Here is a 20,605-nt window from a genome sequence, read left to right on the forward strand (position 1 = left end):
CCAGGAATTTGAAGCTGCTCTCTTAATCCATGGGTGCCCCCTCAATGAGGACTGGTATGGTCTCTTGACCTCCCCTTCCTGAGGGGCACAATCAATTCCTTGGTCTTATTCAAGATGAGAGCAAGGTCGTTGGTATGTCATCACTGAACAAGCTGATCAATATGAGTCCTGTATGCTCCCCTTCACCATCTGAGATTCTACCAGTTGACGCTATTGTTGGAAATCTGAAACAGAAAATTACAGAAGTACTTACCATGACAGGCAGCATCTGTGGAAAGAGAAAGTGTTCTGACAAGGGGTCTTGATTCAAAAGATTAACTCTGTTACTTAGGCAGATAAAGCCTGACCTGTAGAGTCTTTGACTATTTCCGGCAGTAGGAATTGTAGAATACTTGCCTCAAATTCAGCTGAAACATAACTCTGTTTTAGACTTGCATCACAATGGCATCCAAGGACCTATGCCTTACAAGCAACATTAGCAAGACAAAGGTCCTTTCCTAACTGCTTTTGCTGCAACACTCTACTCCACTATAATAAAGGGAAACACTGAAACACTGGGAAAGGGTGGACCACTTGTCACATTTGAGGAGCTACACACAAGATGCTGGTTGTCTCAATGGCTCATGCAGCATCTGTGGAGGGAAATGGACAGATAACATTTTGAGTTGAAGCCCTTCATCATCACCAATCCTGAGAAGATTCTTATTTTATTGTTATTTGCCTTTTTATTGTAAAATAAGGGACTCACAGGGTTGAGGTACCAAATCAACATTAGCAAGATATGCCAGGAAATGTCTTCTCTATTACACCATATCTCTCAATGAACAAATAAGTATATAAACTGCAGAGGCAATGGATCAGTAAAATAGGTTGCCTGAGTTAAGCAGATTAGAGTGAAGGCAGATTTTTAGACTAGAAAACCCAATGGAGAATAAATAAAAGGTCTGATTTCCTGGAATTCGCATCGGCCCACGCTCATGGGCTGTAATCTGACTCTTGAGACTTCAGTAACTCTTGCCCAGATAGTGTCAGGATTCAACATGCCTGCAGCCTCCGGGGATTTACAAATCTGGAAACTGCCGCACAAAACTCTGCAGCACTGATGGACTGTGAACACTGTGACTATCTGTTGCAGCAAGAACAAGCTCAGGCAAGAGCCGTCATGCCTTACAGCACATAATAGGCTGGTTTGCTTGTTATGCTACTACTTTGAAAGAGTTATCGTCCCACACTCTCCCTGTAGTGATGTGAATGTTTGCATTTAGAAATAATTCCAATGGGTAGTAATATTCCATCTCTTGTTTATGGGTCTTATGAACACAATTTTGATGGCGGTTGGAGGATGGGATCAAGGGGTAGGAAGGGTTGAATAAGGCCCAGGGTCTAAAATCATCAGGAACAATTTAACAGCATGGTGTTGCTTCAGCCAGTGATTCCTCTTGTTTGCCAAATGTACTTGGTGGCCCTGAGGGAAATGCTGATGTCTGATGAGGAGAGGAGAGAAGTCAGCACAACTCAGGCAAGAGAGAGGATGGTAAATCAGGCATCCAGACTAGATGGTGAGTGAAGGAGAGGTACTGAATTTGGTAAAAGTTTTGAACAGAAATGAAATGCATTTGGTTTGGAATTCATGCTTCTGAATTTTCCAAACAGTCTAAAGCATGTAAGTCTGGAGAGGCGGGATTACCTCATTATGCTGGATTTGTCTTGCCGTGGGGGACATAATCTGTTTTTCATTCCTGTGAGAGTCACTGTCTGAATTTCCTGCACTGGAGAGGCAGGTACAGTTCCAATGTTAGATCGATGCAGACTCTTATAAGAATTCAAAGTTCAAAGTTTAAAGTGAATTTTATTATCTAAGTACATATATGTCACTATATATGTACAACCCTAAGATTCATTTTCCTAAGGGAATACACAGCTGTATTATAGAATAGTAACTGTAACAGGGTCAATGAGAAACCAACTAGAGTGCAGAAAACAACAAACCACGCAAATGCAAATAAAAATAGTAATAAATAACGAGAACATCAGATAACATGGGAAAGAGACCTTAAAATGAGATCATTGGTTGTGGAAACATCTCAATGGATGGGCAAGTGAGAGTAGCTATCTCCTTTGTTCAAGAGCCTGATGGTTGGGAGGTAGTAACTGTTCTCAAATTTGGCAATGTGTGCCCTGAGGCTCTCGTACCTTCTACCTGATGGCAGGTGTGTGCAAAGAGCATGGCCTAGGTGGTGTATGTCTCCTATGATGGACGCTGCTTTCTTATGACAGTGTTTCATGGTTGGGAGAGCTTTACCCATAATGCACTGGGCCAAATCCACTAGCTTTTGTTGGATTTTCCCTTTAAAGGCTTTGGTGCTTCCATACCAGGCTACGATGCAGCCAGTCATTACACTCTCCACTGCATCTATAGAAGTTTGTCAAAGTTTTAGATGTCATGCTGAATCTCCGCAGACTCCTAAGGAAGTGTTTCATTTTTTTTTAGGTATATTTCTGTACTTGCTGAATTGAACCAGCAGACAAATAGTTATCACATCCACTCCTTACATGCCAACCACGAAATTGATAAATGTGAAGGCCATTTGAAATATTTACTCATACCAGCCATTGTGAGTTAACAGCTGGCCCAACATGCTAACCTGGTGTAGGGTAGGAATGTTTCTCTCCTAAGGTGGGCATGTAAGTAGATCCACCAAGCTAGAAAGGTATTCTTGGCAGACTTACTCATTTATGTTAGTTCTCGCTGAAGATCCTGATGTTAAAATGGAACAAACAGTATTTCATTGTTTTTAGATACATTTCTGAATTTGCTGAATTGAAACAGCAGACAAATAATTATCACATCCATCATTTACAAATACTCCTCCACTATTACATCTCCATACATTCCAAACATATGATTGATAAATATGCAGACGTTCATGGAAGGAATTCAATAATTCACCAAGTTAGAGCATGTCACATTTCTTGTAACTCACGTGTTTCTGTCCAGGGATTGTTTCCTATTTATTATAACACTCAGAATCAGAGTCACGTTTGTAAAATATCCGTGCTTTTTGGGTTAGTTGCAAAATGTGGAACTGAGATACTGTGCAGCCAGTCTGAAAGCGTTCATCTGGAGATAGAACATCCAATATATGGCATGTATTTTTAACATCATTTAATTTATCCTGGCTCCCACAGAGAGCAAGATTAATGCACCTTCTAAGTACCACCATTCACTAACAAATAATTCTTCCTGTTTTTGAATAACAGTTATGAATTATCAAGCAGGTTGTAGTGGAAGGGAGTTAATTAGCCAGGCTAGTTGGAATCTGCATGCATTGTGACCCTCAAGGTAAACATGAATTCAGAAAACCCCACCTATGACACAACAGTAAAAATATTACCTAGTCAGCTAAGATACACCCCCATTTCAGACAGCTGTCAAACTTGTTGAGGTCTATTAATTCTTTCTCAGGCATATGATATTCAGAAAAATTCAAAACTTCTAACTATCAACTGATCAATTCAAAAGTAAGAATAAATTGAAGTTTATAAAATTAAAAATAAATGGAAGTTTTAGAAACAGCTGATATTTCACCCCTGCCTGAAGGTGATTGATTTCCAACATGGCGTGCACATATGCTGTATGACTCTATCAAACTAATAATCAGATTGCAAGAGGTTCAGGCAACAACCTATCACCACTTGCACTGGGATAGCAGGGAGACGAGTGATGTCAGCCTGGTCAGCAATTCTCACCTCTCAGCACCATGTCCTCTTCTCGTTACTACCATCATGGAGGAGGTACGGGAGCCTAAAGATCCATACTCAGTGATTTAAGAAAAGTTTCATCCTCTCCACCATCAGATTTCTGACTGGTCCGTGAACCCACAAACACTACCTTGTTATTCGCAAACAACAGGAATTCTGTAGATGCTGGAAATTCAAGCAACACACATCAAAGTTGCTGGTGTTAATAACACTACCTTGTTATTCCTTTTTTTAACACTATTCATTTGCTTTAATAAATAGATTTTTATGTCTCTGCACTGTGTCGCTATAGGCAGAACAACACATTTCACATGCATACGTCAGTGATAATAGATCTGATTCTGATTCATTATACTGACCCTTCTGCTGAATTTTCACATTTTTGTATTTTGACTTTCAAACTCACATAATATAGCCAAATTAAGTTGCACAGAATAAAAGCTGAAAATTGTGTATTAGCTCCACATTGCAAACTGGAGTAATCTACTTCATCCTTAGTTTTTGCCCCTAGTGATTGACTCCCCTACCAGGAACATACTCTCAGCAACTGCTCATTCAAGTCCTCTCAGATTTACATGTTTCATTGGGATTCCTTAATATTCTGATGCATTACAGCAGTGACATGTTGGAAACTTACAAAGGCTTCCTTCTTTCTTTTAAGCACACAAACCATTTGCATATATGGAGCATTCATGTCCAGAAGTCACAAGATAAATTAAAGCACAAGAAAGGGACAGACTTTTCCTGTAAACCTTAAGAATTACACCATTTACTGATCTATACTTTCACTTTATAGTGAAAAGTACCTAAGATAACAATACATCAAAAAGATTCCACAATCAGATTGGTTGTTATTTTTAAATATTACAAACTCCTTTGATCTATCAATGTATAACTTCTGACACAAAAGCAGCAGAGTTTGCATTTTTTTTAGATTAGATTATGAGGACATGAAGTAACATTTACTGTTGTAACAATATTTTTTCTCATTCCATTGATGTAACTGGGTTTTAACTTAAGTGTCTGCAAATAACTTTAATTGTTCCCACTTCTGTTAATTTAAAAAAAGCAATTCTATAATATATAGGCTCAGCCAGGGATGTATCCTAACCAGTTAACCAATTATTTCTGTGGACAGGGTTTGTTCAGACTGTGCCAAGAGAAAGGGCTTGAGACCCTTCTTTGCTCATGACCTTATTGATCTGGTCAGAGTCAGCTGTTTATAAGAAGTTTGTGCCAGTCTGACTTGGGCTAAGTGCAGGTTTAACAGATAGGCGACCTGCAATGTTGGGAGGCAATCCTCTTGACATCTACAGCATCTTAATGTTTTGGTTACACTAGACAACAATTTTTTTCAAAGGTGTTGCTTCATTAGAATTTATTTTTTGTTTGTGATATAATTTCAAACTACTTGTATCACACAGGAATTTGGAAAAACAAGAAATGAACTTCTATTGAATGTACAGGTAATGTGTTTAATTGTGTAACGGTGCTGATGCTTTGCAATAATTCATTTAAGTTAAAAATGCTTTGCTGATTATTTTCATCCGTACTCAGTCTGTGAGGCTTCTTGCTTAAGTATCCAACAATAATCAGCCAGCATTGATGGATTCCATTTGCCCTGACACCATTCCTCCACAATGTCCTGGTGAAACCTTTCACCGACAGTGCCAAGATTTGCAAAGATGTCTAACTGGGAATGCAGAAAATGAATCGTCAATGATATGTTACACTTCATAGCTTTGTATGCTTGAAGCATGTTGTCAACCAGCTGCATGTAGGTTGGTGCTCTGTAGTTACCGAGAAAATTTTCAATAACAGCATTAAATGTCTTCCAGCGATTTTCTTCAGTCCCACTAGAAGTTCTTCAAGTTGCCTGGCCTGTTTGATTTGTGAACCAACAAAAATGCCTTCCTTAATCTTGGCATCAGTTATTCTGACTTGAATTATGAATTGAAATATCAAATAGAGATGATTTTTTAAAAATATGGCGTGTGGTAGGAAATTTCATGGCGATTTTCATGATCAGCAGCCCAAAATCCATAAGATACACCCAAAAGTATTCAGGATGCAAAAAAATTGGTGTCTAGTGTTACTTAACTGTTTACATGAAATTTATTGTATATTTCAAGTGAAACAGGTTTTAAAGCTTTTAGAAGAGACTGAATGATTGAGAAACAATTAACCTCAACCTACAGTAGAAAATACCCTAGAAAAATAGAATGGATGCTAGAAGCACAAATCATTTCCAGGAAATGCGATCACAACACCTCATGCTTCACAAATGCAGCAAGAAGCCAGGATGGTGAGCAGCCTTCTTAAAATTGTTGGATAGTTCAAGATAAAGCAACTAATTCTTTACAAAGGAATTATATTGATATCCTTCTATGAATTTAAATAACCTTTAAGGACTGAAAGAATTTAATATAACCATTGAGGACATAAAGATTACTCAAGGCTTGGGAAGTTCCTCAGGAGTTTCCCCTCTTTGACAGACTTCACCTCTAGAAGCTGTGCAAATTGAAAGTGGAAGGGGTCAATAAATAGGATTTCAGTCGGCCACTCTCTAATCAAACAACAACAGCAGGGAGAGACGGAGTTGGAAGTACACACCGTCACGGTGATAAACAAAGGATCCTTTCAGCAGAGATTATGCCAACAAAGAAATCAAAGATGAAGAGCTCATCTACCATGATAATTCTGATCCTGCTTCTGTGTGCTATCGCTGCACAGGGTCTGTTGTGAGGATTTTTATTTTTCTTTGATCTGTAGTGTGGCAAGGAATTTCAAAGATCATATCTTGTTGATTTTTTAAATTCTAAGTTTATTCTATGATGTTGCTCAGTAATATGTGTGAGTATTTTCTGACTGAAATCTGTATATTATAATTCTTCTTAAAGCATAATGGCAGCAAACTTGAATCAATTAAGTTCCAATTAGGCTAAAACTTCATAGCCTGATTAGTATTTCAACACGAATTGATAAAATGCTGAATAAGTTAATGAACTATCCTCCATTTCTTTTCAAATTTTGTGGAATAACTCCTGACTAAATCCTCGGGCAGAAGAGTGCAGCACTGAATTAAAAGAGCTGAGAGTTGGAATTGCAATATTCAGCTCCTCGAGCCTGCTCTGGCACTCAATACATAAATCTCTGCCTTGAATATAACCAATGTACTGTCACAGACTTTAAGGAAGTGAGTTTCTATGATTGATGAAAGAAATTTCTCTGCAACTATGAGGAAAATATGATGATGCTAGCCAGTACTGTGTACCAATAAGAATATAGCTGAAGTTATGTTTGTGATACCCTGGTAAACATAGAAAACATAGAAAATAGGTGCAGGAGTAGGCCATTCGGCCCTTCGAGCCTGCACCGCCATTTATTATGATCATGGCTGACCATCCAACTCAGAACCCTGCACCAGCCTTCCCTCCATACCCTCTGATCCCCCTAGCCACAAGGGCCATATCTAACTCCCTCTTAAGTATAGCCAATGAACTGGCCTCAACTGTTTCCTGTGGCAGAGAATTCCACAGATTCACCACTCTCTGTGTGAAGAAGTTTTTCCTAAAAGTCCTAAAAGGCTTCGCCTTTATCCTCAAACCGTGACCCCTCGTTCTGGACTTACCCAACATCGGGAAAAATCTTCCTGCATCTAGCCTGTCCAATCCCTTTAGAATTTTATACGTTTCAATCAGATCCCCCCATCAATCTTCTAAATTCCAACGAGTACAAGCCTAGTTCATCCAGTCTTTCTTCATATGAAAGTCCTGCCATCCCAGGAATCAATCTGGTGAACCTTCTTTGTACTCCCTCTATGGCAAGGATGTCTTTCCTCAGATTAGGGGACCAAAACTGCACACAATAATGGTAATGGTAATACAGTATATTCAAAGTCGCCTTTACTATATCCTCACCTCAGTCCCACTTCAGTTAAACAGACTGTGTGTTCTTCTAACATTTCTGTCTCATTGTCACTTGCAACTGTGGGAATACAGCCTAGCCTGTTCTATCTCTCTTTATGGATAGGTAGTGAAGATATTGGGAAAATAAACCAAGGGTCAAGATTAACCTACACTTTGAAAGACAGTGATAAATCAAAGATAATCCGCATAGAGTAGTTAAGAGGTGATTTAGTCTGACCAACTTGATTAAAAATTTTCAGAGATAACAAAATGTATTGCAACAAACACTACTGGAAGAATTCAATGGGTCAGGCAGCATCTGTGGGGGGGGACTCCACATCACTGGTGAAGGGTCTCAACCTGAAACACTGACTGTCCAATTCCCTCCACAGATGCTGCCTGTCTCACTAAGTTCCTTTAGCAAGAGGGGTTCCCAAACTTTTTTTATGTTATGGACCCTTACGATTAACTGAGGGTCCATAGATTACAGGTTAGGAACCCCTATTTCAGTTTAGCATTTTGTTGCTTGGTCTAGATTCCAGCATCAGCAGTCTTGTGTGTTTCTCACAACATATGTTGATGGAGGTAGTACGGTTGATGTAATCTACATGAACTTCAGTAAGGCCTTTGACAAAGACCCCAGTGAATATTCGGAAAACTAGAACCCATGAGATTCAGGGCAGGTTGGGAAGCTTAATTCAAAATTGGCTTGATAGTAAGATAGAGTGGGTGACGGTGGATGGCTCTTAATGTGAGTGGAAACATGAGTAGCAGTATACCACAGGAACTGGTACTGGGACTCTTATTGTTTGCTATTGTAGGCATTTAACCACACATTGCTCTGCAACCACACTGGTCCCAAGCTGTATGGGTCCTAATGCCCTTCCCTTGGACAACATTGGTGGTGTGGAGAGGGGAGACTTGCAGCATGGGCAATTGCTGGTCTTCCATACAACCTTGCCAAGGCCTGCGCCCTGGAAACTTTCCAAGGCGCAAATCCATGGTCTCATGAGAGTAACGGATGCCTATATATATAATACAATTAAGTTGGTCAGTAAAACTATTGAAAATCTTTTCTTTGTACTTTTGTCAGTTAAATAAAGGTTCAGGTGAATTAACATATCACAGATTTTTATTTTTATTGTATTTTGGAAAATACCCCAACTTCTCTGGAAATGGGGTTTGTATATACAATTTGAATGCAGTAAATTTGCAGGTGACATGAAATTTGGTGGTATTGTTGGTGGTGAGGAAGAGAGTCAAAGCCACAGCAAAATTTTGATTAGTTGGTTAGTTGGAAGAAACAGAGACAAATGGAATTGGTGATGGACTTTGGGAAGACTAATATGGTTAGGAAATACATAATTAAAAGAAGGACCCCAGGGTGTACTGAAGGATAAGGCCAAGCATCTTTGAACGTGATAGCATAAGTGGATGGGGTGGTGAAAAAGGCATACATGAAGATTGCTTTCATTAACCAGAGCATAGAATATAAGATTCATACAACTTTATAAAACATTGGTTATGATATAGCTGGAGTACTGTGTACACTTCTAATCATCACGTTATAGGAGGGATATTTTTTGCACTGGAGAATGTATCAAGGAGAATTAACTAGATGAGACCTCAATGAAGTGTCTTAGTTATGAGGAGAGATTGAATAGGCTGCAAAAAGCCTTGGAACCACGAAGGTTGAGGGGGGAGATAATTGAGGTATACAAAAATGAGGGTAGATAGTAGGAAACTTTTTATTTCACAGCAGAGGTGCCTGAACTAGAAAGCATAGGTTTGGGACAAGAAGTGAGAGATGTAGAGCCCTACACAAAGGCAGGTAATTCAGGAAATGCCCAGAACAGATCGTATCTGTGAAAAGAGAAGCAAAATGACTATTTTAAGCTGGTGATCTTTTATCAGAAGTTCTAACAAATGGTAATTGTTCCTTATAAGGCCATACATGGTGTCATCAGTATGGAGATGTGTTTTGTCACTACAAGGACTGTGTAATAGACCAATTTTACAACAGGCAGACTTAGGTGCAATAAGTGAGGATAACACTGCCTCTCTTGTTTTGCTTCAACCACCATTTGTGACAAGCCTAGTCACAAGCAGTGGCCACTTCTGTCAAAAACTGTGCTGCTGAAGCACTGCTGGTGATGGACATCAGAATTAGAATCAGGTTTATTATCACCGGCACGTGACGTGAAATTTGTTAACTTAGCAGCAGCAGTTCAATGCGACCCATATTATAGAGGAAAAAAATAACATAATAATAGTAAAGTAAATCTTACTCCGTATACTTTATACAGTATACGTATACTGAATAGATTAAAAATTGTGCAAAAAAACTTAAATTCTATATATTTAAAGATCTATATATTAAAGCCGATTGATCCAGATTATTACATTCTGAAAGCTCGATACCTATCCTGCTTTTTCAAAATGGTATTGGACATGGGGAAGCACTGATTGACAGCTGAGGGAGGACGGGAGAATCAGGAATACTGCTTCACCTGATGCCATGAATCACAATAGGGCTATAGACATAGGGACAGTCACTGTATCCTATTTCTGAGCTATTGTCTAGGATACACCCAGTATAGTGATAGAGGAGGACAGGATCATGGAAGAAAGGTATGATTCTGCATGCATAGTTATGTTGAGTGTTTGACTAGTTTGGGACAATTCTTCCAAGTCAGATACCTGTCCCTAGATATTTGAAGAGTGAATTGAGCTACCTGTGTCTTTGTTGAATGTGAATTACTGCCTGACTCAAAGCAAACTGGTCAATTGATTATTTTTCTTATTGTGATGTGGACCACTTTTCAGGAGCCACCTGATGGTGAAGGCAGACATTGATTACCACTGCCTTCATTATGCTAGCACAGCTATTACTGAGTTCAGGGAAAGGGTATATGAGAATCTAGATCTCAACCTTGTCATAGTTTATCCAACACCAGTGACTACTGTATGCGCCAAAGATCTAGACTATCTATAGGCAAAGCCTTGAGGCACTGGGAAAATGCCACTAACAAAGTCTCTACAAAACTCTCCAAATGTGGAGGAAGGAGAAGTGAACCAACTTCAGTGTCCTCTCCCTAACCAACATTGTGGCTCTATTACAGTGATTTGGTTGCATTGGACAGGCTATGTCACTTACATGCCGAAGCAGACATTCGATTCCATTGTGGCAAGGGATTACCAGGTGGATATCAGATAAAAGGTTCAAGAGCCTCAGGACTCGCACCATCAGGTTCAAGAGCAGTTACTACCCCTTGACAATCAGGCTCTTGAACAAATGGGGATAACTATCCTCATTTAAGGACTCTTTTACTTTGTTATTTCATGCTGATTATTTCTTGCTATCTAATCATTATCTGCATTATTACAGCTTGTTTAGAGTTTACAGATCCTGCTCACAGTTACTGTTCTGTAGATTTGCTAAGTATGCCCACAGAGAAAAAAAATCTTAGGGTTGTATGTGGTGATGTGTATGTACTCTGATAATAAATTTTACTTTGAAACATTCTCAGAGCCTCCTTGTCAAAATGGAACAACCCGCTGACTCTCGGAAATTCCTAGTTCACGACTACTCAACATGGAGAAGGAATATTCAGGATGGTATTCAGTTACCCAAGACCAGGCAGTAGAGCACAAGGAAGCCCTGTTTGAAAAATGAAAGAAGTGTGCCACATTGCAACCTACCTACTTGTCACGCACCATCAGATATCAACTGCTTCAAATGTAGTTCTGCGATTCCCACGTTAACTACATCAGCTACCTCGGAACCCTCAAATAAATGGCCACAAGTCATTCTCAATCCCAAGGAACTGCCCAACAGGAAAAATATACTTTGTTGTATAGATTTGATTCAGCTGAATGCTTTTCTAGGTCATTTCATGAGACAGTTAAGAGGCAATCATATTAGTATAAACCTGGAGTTACGTATCGGTTACTGTATATTGGGTCAGCATGGCAGGTTTCCTTCTCAAAAGGACACGTACTAATTGACCTAATAGCATTTTATGATGATCTGGTAATTATGTGATCACTAATACTGACATGCACTCTTTTTAGGAAACAAGTAATTTTATTAGCTGAATTAAAATACTTTGTCTCAGTTAAGCCTCTGGATTACTAATTCATTAACATATCAGACATTCTACCCTATTATAGCAATCAAATTAATACATTTTCCAGCATTTTTATTGGGTACCTGTGAGACAGGTATTAGAACTTCAAGGTATTATTCTATGTGCCTGCTTCCTGCATTTCATGTCTTGGGGTTGATATGGCGAGGCTTCTGCAGGAGCAGTACAGGTTGTGGAGTTGCAGATTTAACTTCACACCTGTGGTCACTGGAAGCTGATATCCAAAATCTGGATCATTGTATTTTAATGGCAGACACTGATTACTAATATCTAAGTATGCTATTGAGTATAATTGCATTGAATACTGTCGATATATCTATTCACAGGTATTCCGATAACAGAAATTGAAGGACGTTGTCAATGCATCAAGTCTACTAAGAAATTTATTAATCCAACTTACGTGCAGAGTGTGAAATACATTCCCAGAGGATTTAACTGTGCGACACCGGAGATAATGTGAGTTATCACATTAGATATGAAACTAAGGAATAACCCCACCACTCCTTTTGTGATCGCTATTTGTTAATTTCTGTGTTTTATTTAAACCATTTTGGATTAATCTATTTGCTTATGAGGCAAATTCTAATAGGCTTCTTTCCAAATGTTTGCCTCCAGTGGAATCCAATAGCAAGAGATTAGATTCTAAAGTTCACTTTCTATTTACAGTGTAAAGCTGAAAAGTAGGAAAAAGATCTGTGTGGATCCCAAAGCCAAGTGGTGGAAGATCATCTTTAAAGGGAAAGGTTAGTATTCGTAGATTCATAGAGCGCTACAGAAATGGAACAGAACCTTCTGCCCATCTAGTCCATTCTGATTCTAACTGCACCTGGAACATATACCTCCATATCCCTCCCACCCATGTGTTCATCCAAATTTCTCTTAAGTGCTGAAATCAAATCAGCATCTACCACTTCTGCCTGGCAGCACTTTCCACACTCTCACCACCCTCTGAGTGAAGAAGATCCCCTTAAATATTTTACCTTTCACCCTTAGCCTACAATTTCTGGTTCTAGTCTCACCCAACCTCGGTGGAAAAATCCTTCCTGCAATTACCCAATGGTTTATTTGGAAAAGCAGGGGAAGGAACGAATCTGCCTGAAATTTTTGAGGAGTTAACCAAGGACATTGATGAAGGCAGAGACGTGTGTTTTCTATATGAACTTTGGCAAGGCTTTTGTTAAGGTTCCTACTTGACAGGCTGCTCCAGAAGAGAGCAAACAATGTGTTTGCGAACAGAGCTCAAAATTGGCTGGGTGATTGGAGGCAGAGAGTCATAATGGATGGGGGTTTCTCTGACTGGAAACTGTAACATAGTTGAGTAGCAGAGGATCAGTGCTGAGAATGTAGGGAGTATAATTAATAAGTTTGCTGATAACACAAAAATTAGTGATCATAGATAGAAAACAGGGCTGTTTAAACAGCTCCCTGAAAAAGGAGATACAGGTGAATAGGGTAGTGAATAAGGCATGTTTGTGTGTTTTCCTTCATAGGCTGAGGCATTGAGTGTATAAGTTGGGATGTCAGTTGCAGTTGTACAAAACATCGGTTAGACTGCACTTAGTTTGTGTACAATTCTGGTCGCAGGACTACAGGACTACAGCATGTTGTGAGTGTTACAGGAAGGATGAGGTAGTATTAGGGAGAGGCAGATGCAATTCATCAGCATGTTGCCTGGAACGGAGGCCTGAGAGAGACTGGATAGTCAGCACTTACACTCACTGGATTGTAGCTGACACTATAGACAGAATCTTCTATCCTAGAAACCAGATGGCACAGGTTTAAGGTGAGAGGGAAGATCTGAAGGGTATGCTGCCAGAGTAGGTCATGGAGGCAGATAGTAATACTAGCATTTGGACAGATATGTGGATAGGAAATGAGCAGAGTGATATGGACCCTATGTGGGCAAACGGAATGAGTCTAGATAGGTATCGTGATTGGGCAGTTTCTGTACTGCAAGTTTTATGATTCTATAAATTGATTCAGTTTTGTCATGTGAAAAAATGAGATTCAAACATGTATCATTGTTTTAATAAGGGCAGAGGGGAGAGATTCTCTTCCTTACTCATATGATTATATTGCCTGTTCTACTCTCTACATCCATGACAGTGTGATAAGGCATAGCTCAAAAGCTATTTATAAATTTGCAGACAATATAACCACTGCTGGCAGAATCTCAGATGGTGATGAAAGCATACAGGAGTGAGATATACCAGCTAGTCGAGTGGTGTCACAGCAACAACCATGCACTCAATGCCAGTAAGACCAAATAACTGATTCTGGACTTCAGAAAGGGTAAGACGATGGACATCAGTCCTCATAGAGGGATCAGAAGTGGAGAGAATGAGCTATTTCTAAGGTCTGGGGTGTCAACATCTCAGAGGACCTAACCTGGACACAACATATCGATGCAGATATAAAGAAGGCAAGGCAGCGGCTATATTTCATTAGGAGTTTCAGGAGAAAAACACTTTCAAATGTACGATGGAGAGCATTCTAATTAACTGCATCACCATCTGGTGGAGGGAGGGGATGGTGGCTACTGCACAGGACTGAAGTAATCCACAGAGAATTGTAAAGTTAGCCAGGTCCATCATGGGCACTAGCCTCTGCAGTACCCAGGTTATCTTCAAGGAGCGGTGTCTTAGGAGGGCATCATTAAGGACTCCCATCACTCAGGGCATGCCCTCTTCTCATTGCTACCATCAGAAAGGAGGTACAGAAACCTAAAGGCACACAGTCAATGATTAAGGAACAGCTTCTTCCCCTCTGCCATCAGATTTCTGATGGATATTGAACCCAAGAACGCTATTTCCTATTTTTGCACTACTTATTTAATTTAACTAGTTAATATCTATACTTACTGTAATTCAGTTTTCTTTTTCACTCTATCATGTATTGTTCAAATTTAACAAATTTCATGATATATGCCGGTGATATTAAAACTGATAAGCATTCTGATATAATTCAGTTTTATAGAATAGCATAATTTATTGACTGAAGCTATTGTGAGATCCATTAAATAAGACAAATTTAAAAATGGGATTTATTTTTTCCAGGTGCCAGACGACAGAACTACAAAGTCATGGATTGAACTCATTCCACTTTTGGATCACCGTAACAGTCACAAATAATTCAATGAAAAAAGCTTTGGGCTGTGTGCTTTTGAGATCTTGTTCTACCCTTTCCTCATTTGCTTTTAATGCTTCAACCTATCAAGGCGTGATGCTGATACTAAAACAAAGCTTGCTTCAAGCGATATGATTTTAATATAAATTAACCAATTAAAATGCATTTTATATAAACTTCTGGCAACAGCTGCAATATTTTCCATGGTATATTGCATGCGTATTTTATCATGCTTGCAGTTGGGATGGGTACTGAACTCTCTCTTGTTAGTGACGTTCAGACACCAGAAATTGTTCAATAAAAAAATAATTTGCATCAGCTTTGGAATGTTTTTTCTAGTTCGTTGCAATTTGTTTTAAAGGAGGAAACAGATGCCGTGGTCGTAGAGCTTTATAGCTCAGAAACAGGCCCTTCGGCCCAACTGGCGCAGGCCAACCACTGTATTCTCCTTGCTAGTCCCAGTTGCCCTTGATCAGCCCATAACCTTTCAAACATCAGCTTCTGCTTCCTCTCATCAAGCCAATTCGAAACCCACCTCACTAGCTCCCTTTAAATCCCATGTGACCTAATCTTCCAGATCAACCTGCCTTGTGAGATCTTGTCCAATGATACATTAAAGCCCGCAGATACAAAATCCACTGCTTTACCTTGATCATAAGTCAGTTATGAGGGAATGGTGGAGCAGACTCAATGGGATGAATGACCTAATTCTGCTCCTATGCCTTAGGATCTTATGATCTTTTCCTTTATTTACCTTTTTGAAATACTCCAAAGCTCCTTCCCAAGTAGCAGATAGAAAACTGGCTTGGATGCACGACACAAATGCTACCCCATCCAGGCCCTTTGATTCTGGGTGACCCAGTTGATACTGGGAAAATTGAAATCTCCCAGTGGCACCTCTGCTTCACAAGTTAACATAGTCATTGTCATACTTTATTGATCCCGGGGGAAAATGGTCTTCGTTACAGTTGCACCATAAATAATAAATAGTAATAGAACCATAAATAGTTAAATAGTAATATGTAAATTATGCCAGTAAATTATGAAATAAGTCCAGGACCAGCCTATTGGCTCAGGGTGTCTGACCCTCCAAGGGAGGAGTTGTAGAGTTTGATGGCCACAGGCAGGAATGACTTCCTATGACGCTCTGTGCTGCATCGCGGTGGAATGAGTCTCTGGCTGAATGTACTCCTGTGCCCAACCAGTACATTATGTAGTGGATGGGAGACATTTTCCAAGATGGCATGCAACTTAGACAGCATCCTCTTTTCAGACACCACCGTCAGAGAGTCCAGTTCCATCCCCACAACATCACTGGCCTTACGAATGAGTTTGTTGATTCTGTTGGTGTCTGCTACCCTCAGCCTGCTGCCCCAGCACACAACAGCAAACATGATAGCACTGGCCACCACAGACTCGTAGAACATCCTCAGCATCGTACGGCAGATGTTAAAGGACCTCAGTCTCCTCAGGAAATAGAGACGGCTCTGACCCTTCTTGTAGACAGCCTCACTGTTCTTTGACCAGTCCAGTTTGTTGTCAACTCGTATTCCTAAGTATTTGTAATCCTCCACCATGTCCACACTGACTCCTGGATGGAAACAGGGGTCACCGGTACCTTAGCTCTCCTCAGGTCTACCACCAGCTCCTTAGTCTTTTTCACATTAAGCTGCAGATAATTCTGCTCACACCACGTGACAAAGTTTCCTACCATAGCCCTGTACTCAGCCTCATCTCCCTAGTTGAAGTCCGAGGTGTAAATGGTGAAGAGAAAGGGAGACAAGACAGTCCCCTGTGGAGCCCCAGTGCTGCTGATCACTCTGTCGGACACACAGTGTTGCAAGCACACGTACTGTGGTCTGCCCATCAGGTAATCAAGAATCCATGACACCAGGGAAGCATCCACTTGCATCGCTGTCAGCTTCTCCCCCAGCAGAGCAGGGCGGATGATGTTGAACGCACTGGAGAAGTCAAAAAACATGACCCTCACAGTGCTCGCTGGCTTGTCCAGGTGAGCGTAGACACAGTTCAGCAGGTAGACGATGGCATCCTCAACTCCTAGTCGGGGCTGGTAGGCGAACTGGAGGTGATCTAAGTGTGGCCTGACCATAGGCCGGAGCAGCTCCAGAACAAGTCTGTCTGGAGTCTTCATGATGAGGGAGGTCAATGCCACCGGTCTGTAGTCATTGAGGCCACTGGGGCGCGGCGTCTTCAGCACAGGGATAAGGCAGGACCACTATGGATTCTCTACCAAGGTAACCACCCCCTTCTTATTTCTACATAATTGACCTCATTAGAATATTCTCTCTGAATGCTCCTGTTATGTGTTTCGTAATGTTTCTGAGTCCAGATAGTTATTACATTAAATTCTTTGACTTAGAAGAGGGTCGTGGGTTCCAAGTTTGACGTGTTATACACATTGCACATGAAATCAACAAAAAAAGATATAACCAATGGGAATTGAGGAGCTAGACTAATCTAAAATCAAAATACAGCAGATGTAGGAAATTGGAAATAAAAAACAACAATGCTAGAAATACACAGCAGACCATTCAGCGTCTGTTGAGAGAGACCTGAAGCAGTAATGATAACAAGGTTCCACAATGCAGACTGGTCGAGAAGGTTAAAATATATGAGTTCCAGGCTGAGAGAGCAAATTGGAAACAAAATTGCATGGTGGGAGAGAGGCATTTTATGTTTAACACAACCTGTAATGCATTTTATTGAATTCCAAAACCTACACAACAAAAGCACACTAAAAAACCTTTTACCAATAACAGAGCTGTTGACTGAAGAAGGCGAGCAGCCACACGCCTTCGACCAACTGTTTGTGCACAGCACTCACAGCGTAGTCTGAGGCATCAGTAGTAATGGCAATGGGTGCGTTGGGGAGCAGGTGTGCTGGTAAGGTCATGTTTGAAAGAGCTTGTTAGGTATCATCAAATGCCCTGCTAATATCCATTGACCAGTCAAACACGTGATTAGGGGCATTGCCTTTAAGCACAATATTCAGAGGAAGAATAAGTTCAGCAGCTTGCAGAGTGAAGCATTGATAGAAATTCACCATGCCTAAAAACTCTGGTTTGGCAGATCCATAATAGCTGCTAACTTTGATGCAAGGGGTTTTGCACCTTCTGCGGAGATGCGATGGCCGAGAAAGTCAATGGTTGACAACCCAAACTGGCAATTAACAGGGTTAATAATCAACCCGTGTTGGTTTAAGTGCTCAGAAAGTGTGCAGAGGTGAGATATATGTTTGAATTTGGATGCACTGGTGACATGTATATCATCCAGGTAATCAAAAAGAAAATCTAAGTCTTTTAATATGGAATCAATCAGTGTTCGAAAGTCTGTGCTACATTTTTCAGTCCAAACGGCATGCGCAGAAACTCAAAAAGGCTAAGCAGGGTTTGGGAAATGTCCTCTGAGCCCTCAGGTACGTAATTGTAAGCCCTAACTAGATCAACTTTGGAAAAAATTAACTCTCTGGCTAAACATACCAAAAAGTCTTGAATGCGTGGGACCAGGTAATGATTGGGGGATGGTGGCCTCGTTAAGGCATTGGTAATCATCACATGGGTGGCAACCACCATTGGACTTAGGGGCCATGTGGGGAGGAGGGGTGAAGCCCGGGGCTATTTGACCCATGTGCAATTCCAAGCCTTTCCATGTTGGCAAACTCAGCTTTTGCAGTTGGCAGCTTTTCTGGGTCCAGTCTACGTATGTGGGCGTGGACTGGCAGGCTAATTGTAGGCTTGACCCCATGTTTTGTAACTGTAGTGGAGAATGTGGGCTTGGTGAGGTTTGGGAATTCGCCTAGAAGTCGAGTAAACACACATGCGGCGGTGCTTGTGCTTGACAGAGTCATTGTGAGGAACTTACTGGGGGAGCAGTCCTTGACATCCACAAGCTGGCAGTTCTTAAGATCGAGAAACAGACCTTGGGCACACAGGAAATCTGCACCGAGCAGAGGCCTAGCTACTTTAGCCAGGATGAAATCCCAGATGTAATGTCGCCCACTGAAGCAGAATGTCACCCGTCGTGTCCCATAGGTCTGGATCCCACTTCCGTTGGCGGCCTCCAGTGAGGTTTCATCGCTCTTTGCCTTCTCATCAACAGGCAGTGCTGGCAGCACACTCACCTGAACACCCCTGTCACACAGGAAGCATCATCCTGAAAGGGTGTCCATAATGAACAGTAGACGACCCTGGCAGCTGGAGCCCACAGTGTTCATGGACCTCTGATGTCCGATGGGCTGGCACTGCCGAAGCTGCAAGGTGGTTGGCACTTTCTAGTGTTCTTACCGAAGCGAGCGTGGTAAAAGCTCAGGCCCGGCGTTGTTCGTTTCGCAGCCGCATGCGTCCTTATGTTGGGGGCCTATTGAGGTAGGGAAAGAAGGAGGAATGATGTTCCGCTGCCTAGATGAGCGTAGACTATCAGCTATCAGCAAGCTCCCAATTGTCCTTCACGGGTGCATTACTGATGGCTACACGAACTGAATCAGACATTTGCTGTATGAAGAGTTCTTTAAAATAAAACAAGGATGGTGATTTCTCAGGAGAGATGGCATGTGGTCCATTAGCTCTGAAGGCTTACCATTGCTGAGACCTGATAAGAGAACAACTCTTTGGTGGGCTCAGACTCCGACAGTCAAGTCTGTAAAAGGTGAGTTTTCAGTGATCGGTATTTATCGTGTTTAGGTGGATGTTCAAGCAGACTCACTACTCCCGCCGACATGGAGTTGTTGATCGATGCTAACACTTAAGGCTGATTTATACTTGTGCGTACTAGCTTATACCGTAACCTATGCAAGTTGGCTACACCGTTGTGAGCATTTATCCTTGTGCGTTGGTGTTTCTGTGTCGCTCTGCAATTCACCGCCAAAACACTAATTGGCAGTGGGGTTTCTATGCCACTGTGTTGAGTTTCTTCATGTTGAAACTCAAATATTTTCGGATGTCGGCAGGTAGATTTGACGATTTGCTTCATCGTCTCCAACCATTTATTTCGCATCATTGTACGCACAGTATACTCAGAGACTGGCAATCACCATTCGAGTTTTAGCTTCAGATGGAAGTCAACAGGCTGTAGCAGCTAGCTACAAACTGGCGTCAAGCACAGGGTCCTCCATAATTTCAGAGGTCTGTAAAGCTTTATGGAAAGCTTTTCAGCCAGAGTTCCTTCCCTGCCCTTCAGCCTCCCAATGGGAAGCTATTGCAGTGTAGGAGGAAATGCGATGCTACCAAGCGGACCAATCACAGTTGTTGCGGTCTGCGTTGCCGCAACACGTAGTTACATTTTTGGGGAGGTGCGCATCAGGCTATGTCATAGGGTACGCAGCTACACCGTACCTACAGCATCGATTTGACGCACAGGTATAAATTGGCCTTTAGAAATGTTTGGTGTTGTAGGCGCAGATTTCTCACAGGGTGAACTGGGCCTCTGGTTGTAAGAACCAAGCAACTGCATTGGCCGACATGTTCAATAACTCTGGAATCATCCTAGAGCTTTGGGGTCACCAGTGTAGGTTTCCACAAATAAAACAAAACAAGGCGTTATATGTTTAACGAAACCTGTTACACATTTTATTGAACTCCAAAACTATACTCCAATAAACTTTTATGTAATAATGTCATCATGTCAGACCAGCCTCTTAACGAG

At 41.1% G+C, this 20,605-nt stretch overlaps 1 protein-coding gene across 1 annotated transcript; it reads left to right on the plus strand.

Annotated features, from left to right (window-relative positions):
• Positions 1–6,348: 6,348 nt before the first annotated feature.
• Positions 6,349–15,188, plus strand: LOC140194670 (interleukin-8-like). Its single transcript, XM_072251925.1, has 4 exons — positions 6,349–6,496; positions 12,145–12,274; positions 12,485–12,561; positions 14,875–15,188. The coding sequence occupies exons 1-4, from the start codon at positions 6,415–6,417 to the stop codon at positions 14,907–14,909; spliced, it is 324 nt and encodes a 107-aa protein (XP_072108026.1). The 5' UTR covers positions 6,349–6,414; the 3' UTR covers positions 14,910–15,188.
• The last annotated feature ends 5,417 nt before the right edge of the window (positions 15,189–20,605 follow it).

Source organism: Mobula birostris, chromosome 3 (assembly GCF_030028105.1).
Source record: "Mobula birostris isolate sMobBir1 chromosome 3, sMobBir1.hap1, whole genome shotgun sequence".
NCBI classification, from domain to species: Eukaryota; Metazoa; Chordata; class Chondrichthyes; order Myliobatiformes; family Myliobatidae; genus Mobula; species Mobula birostris.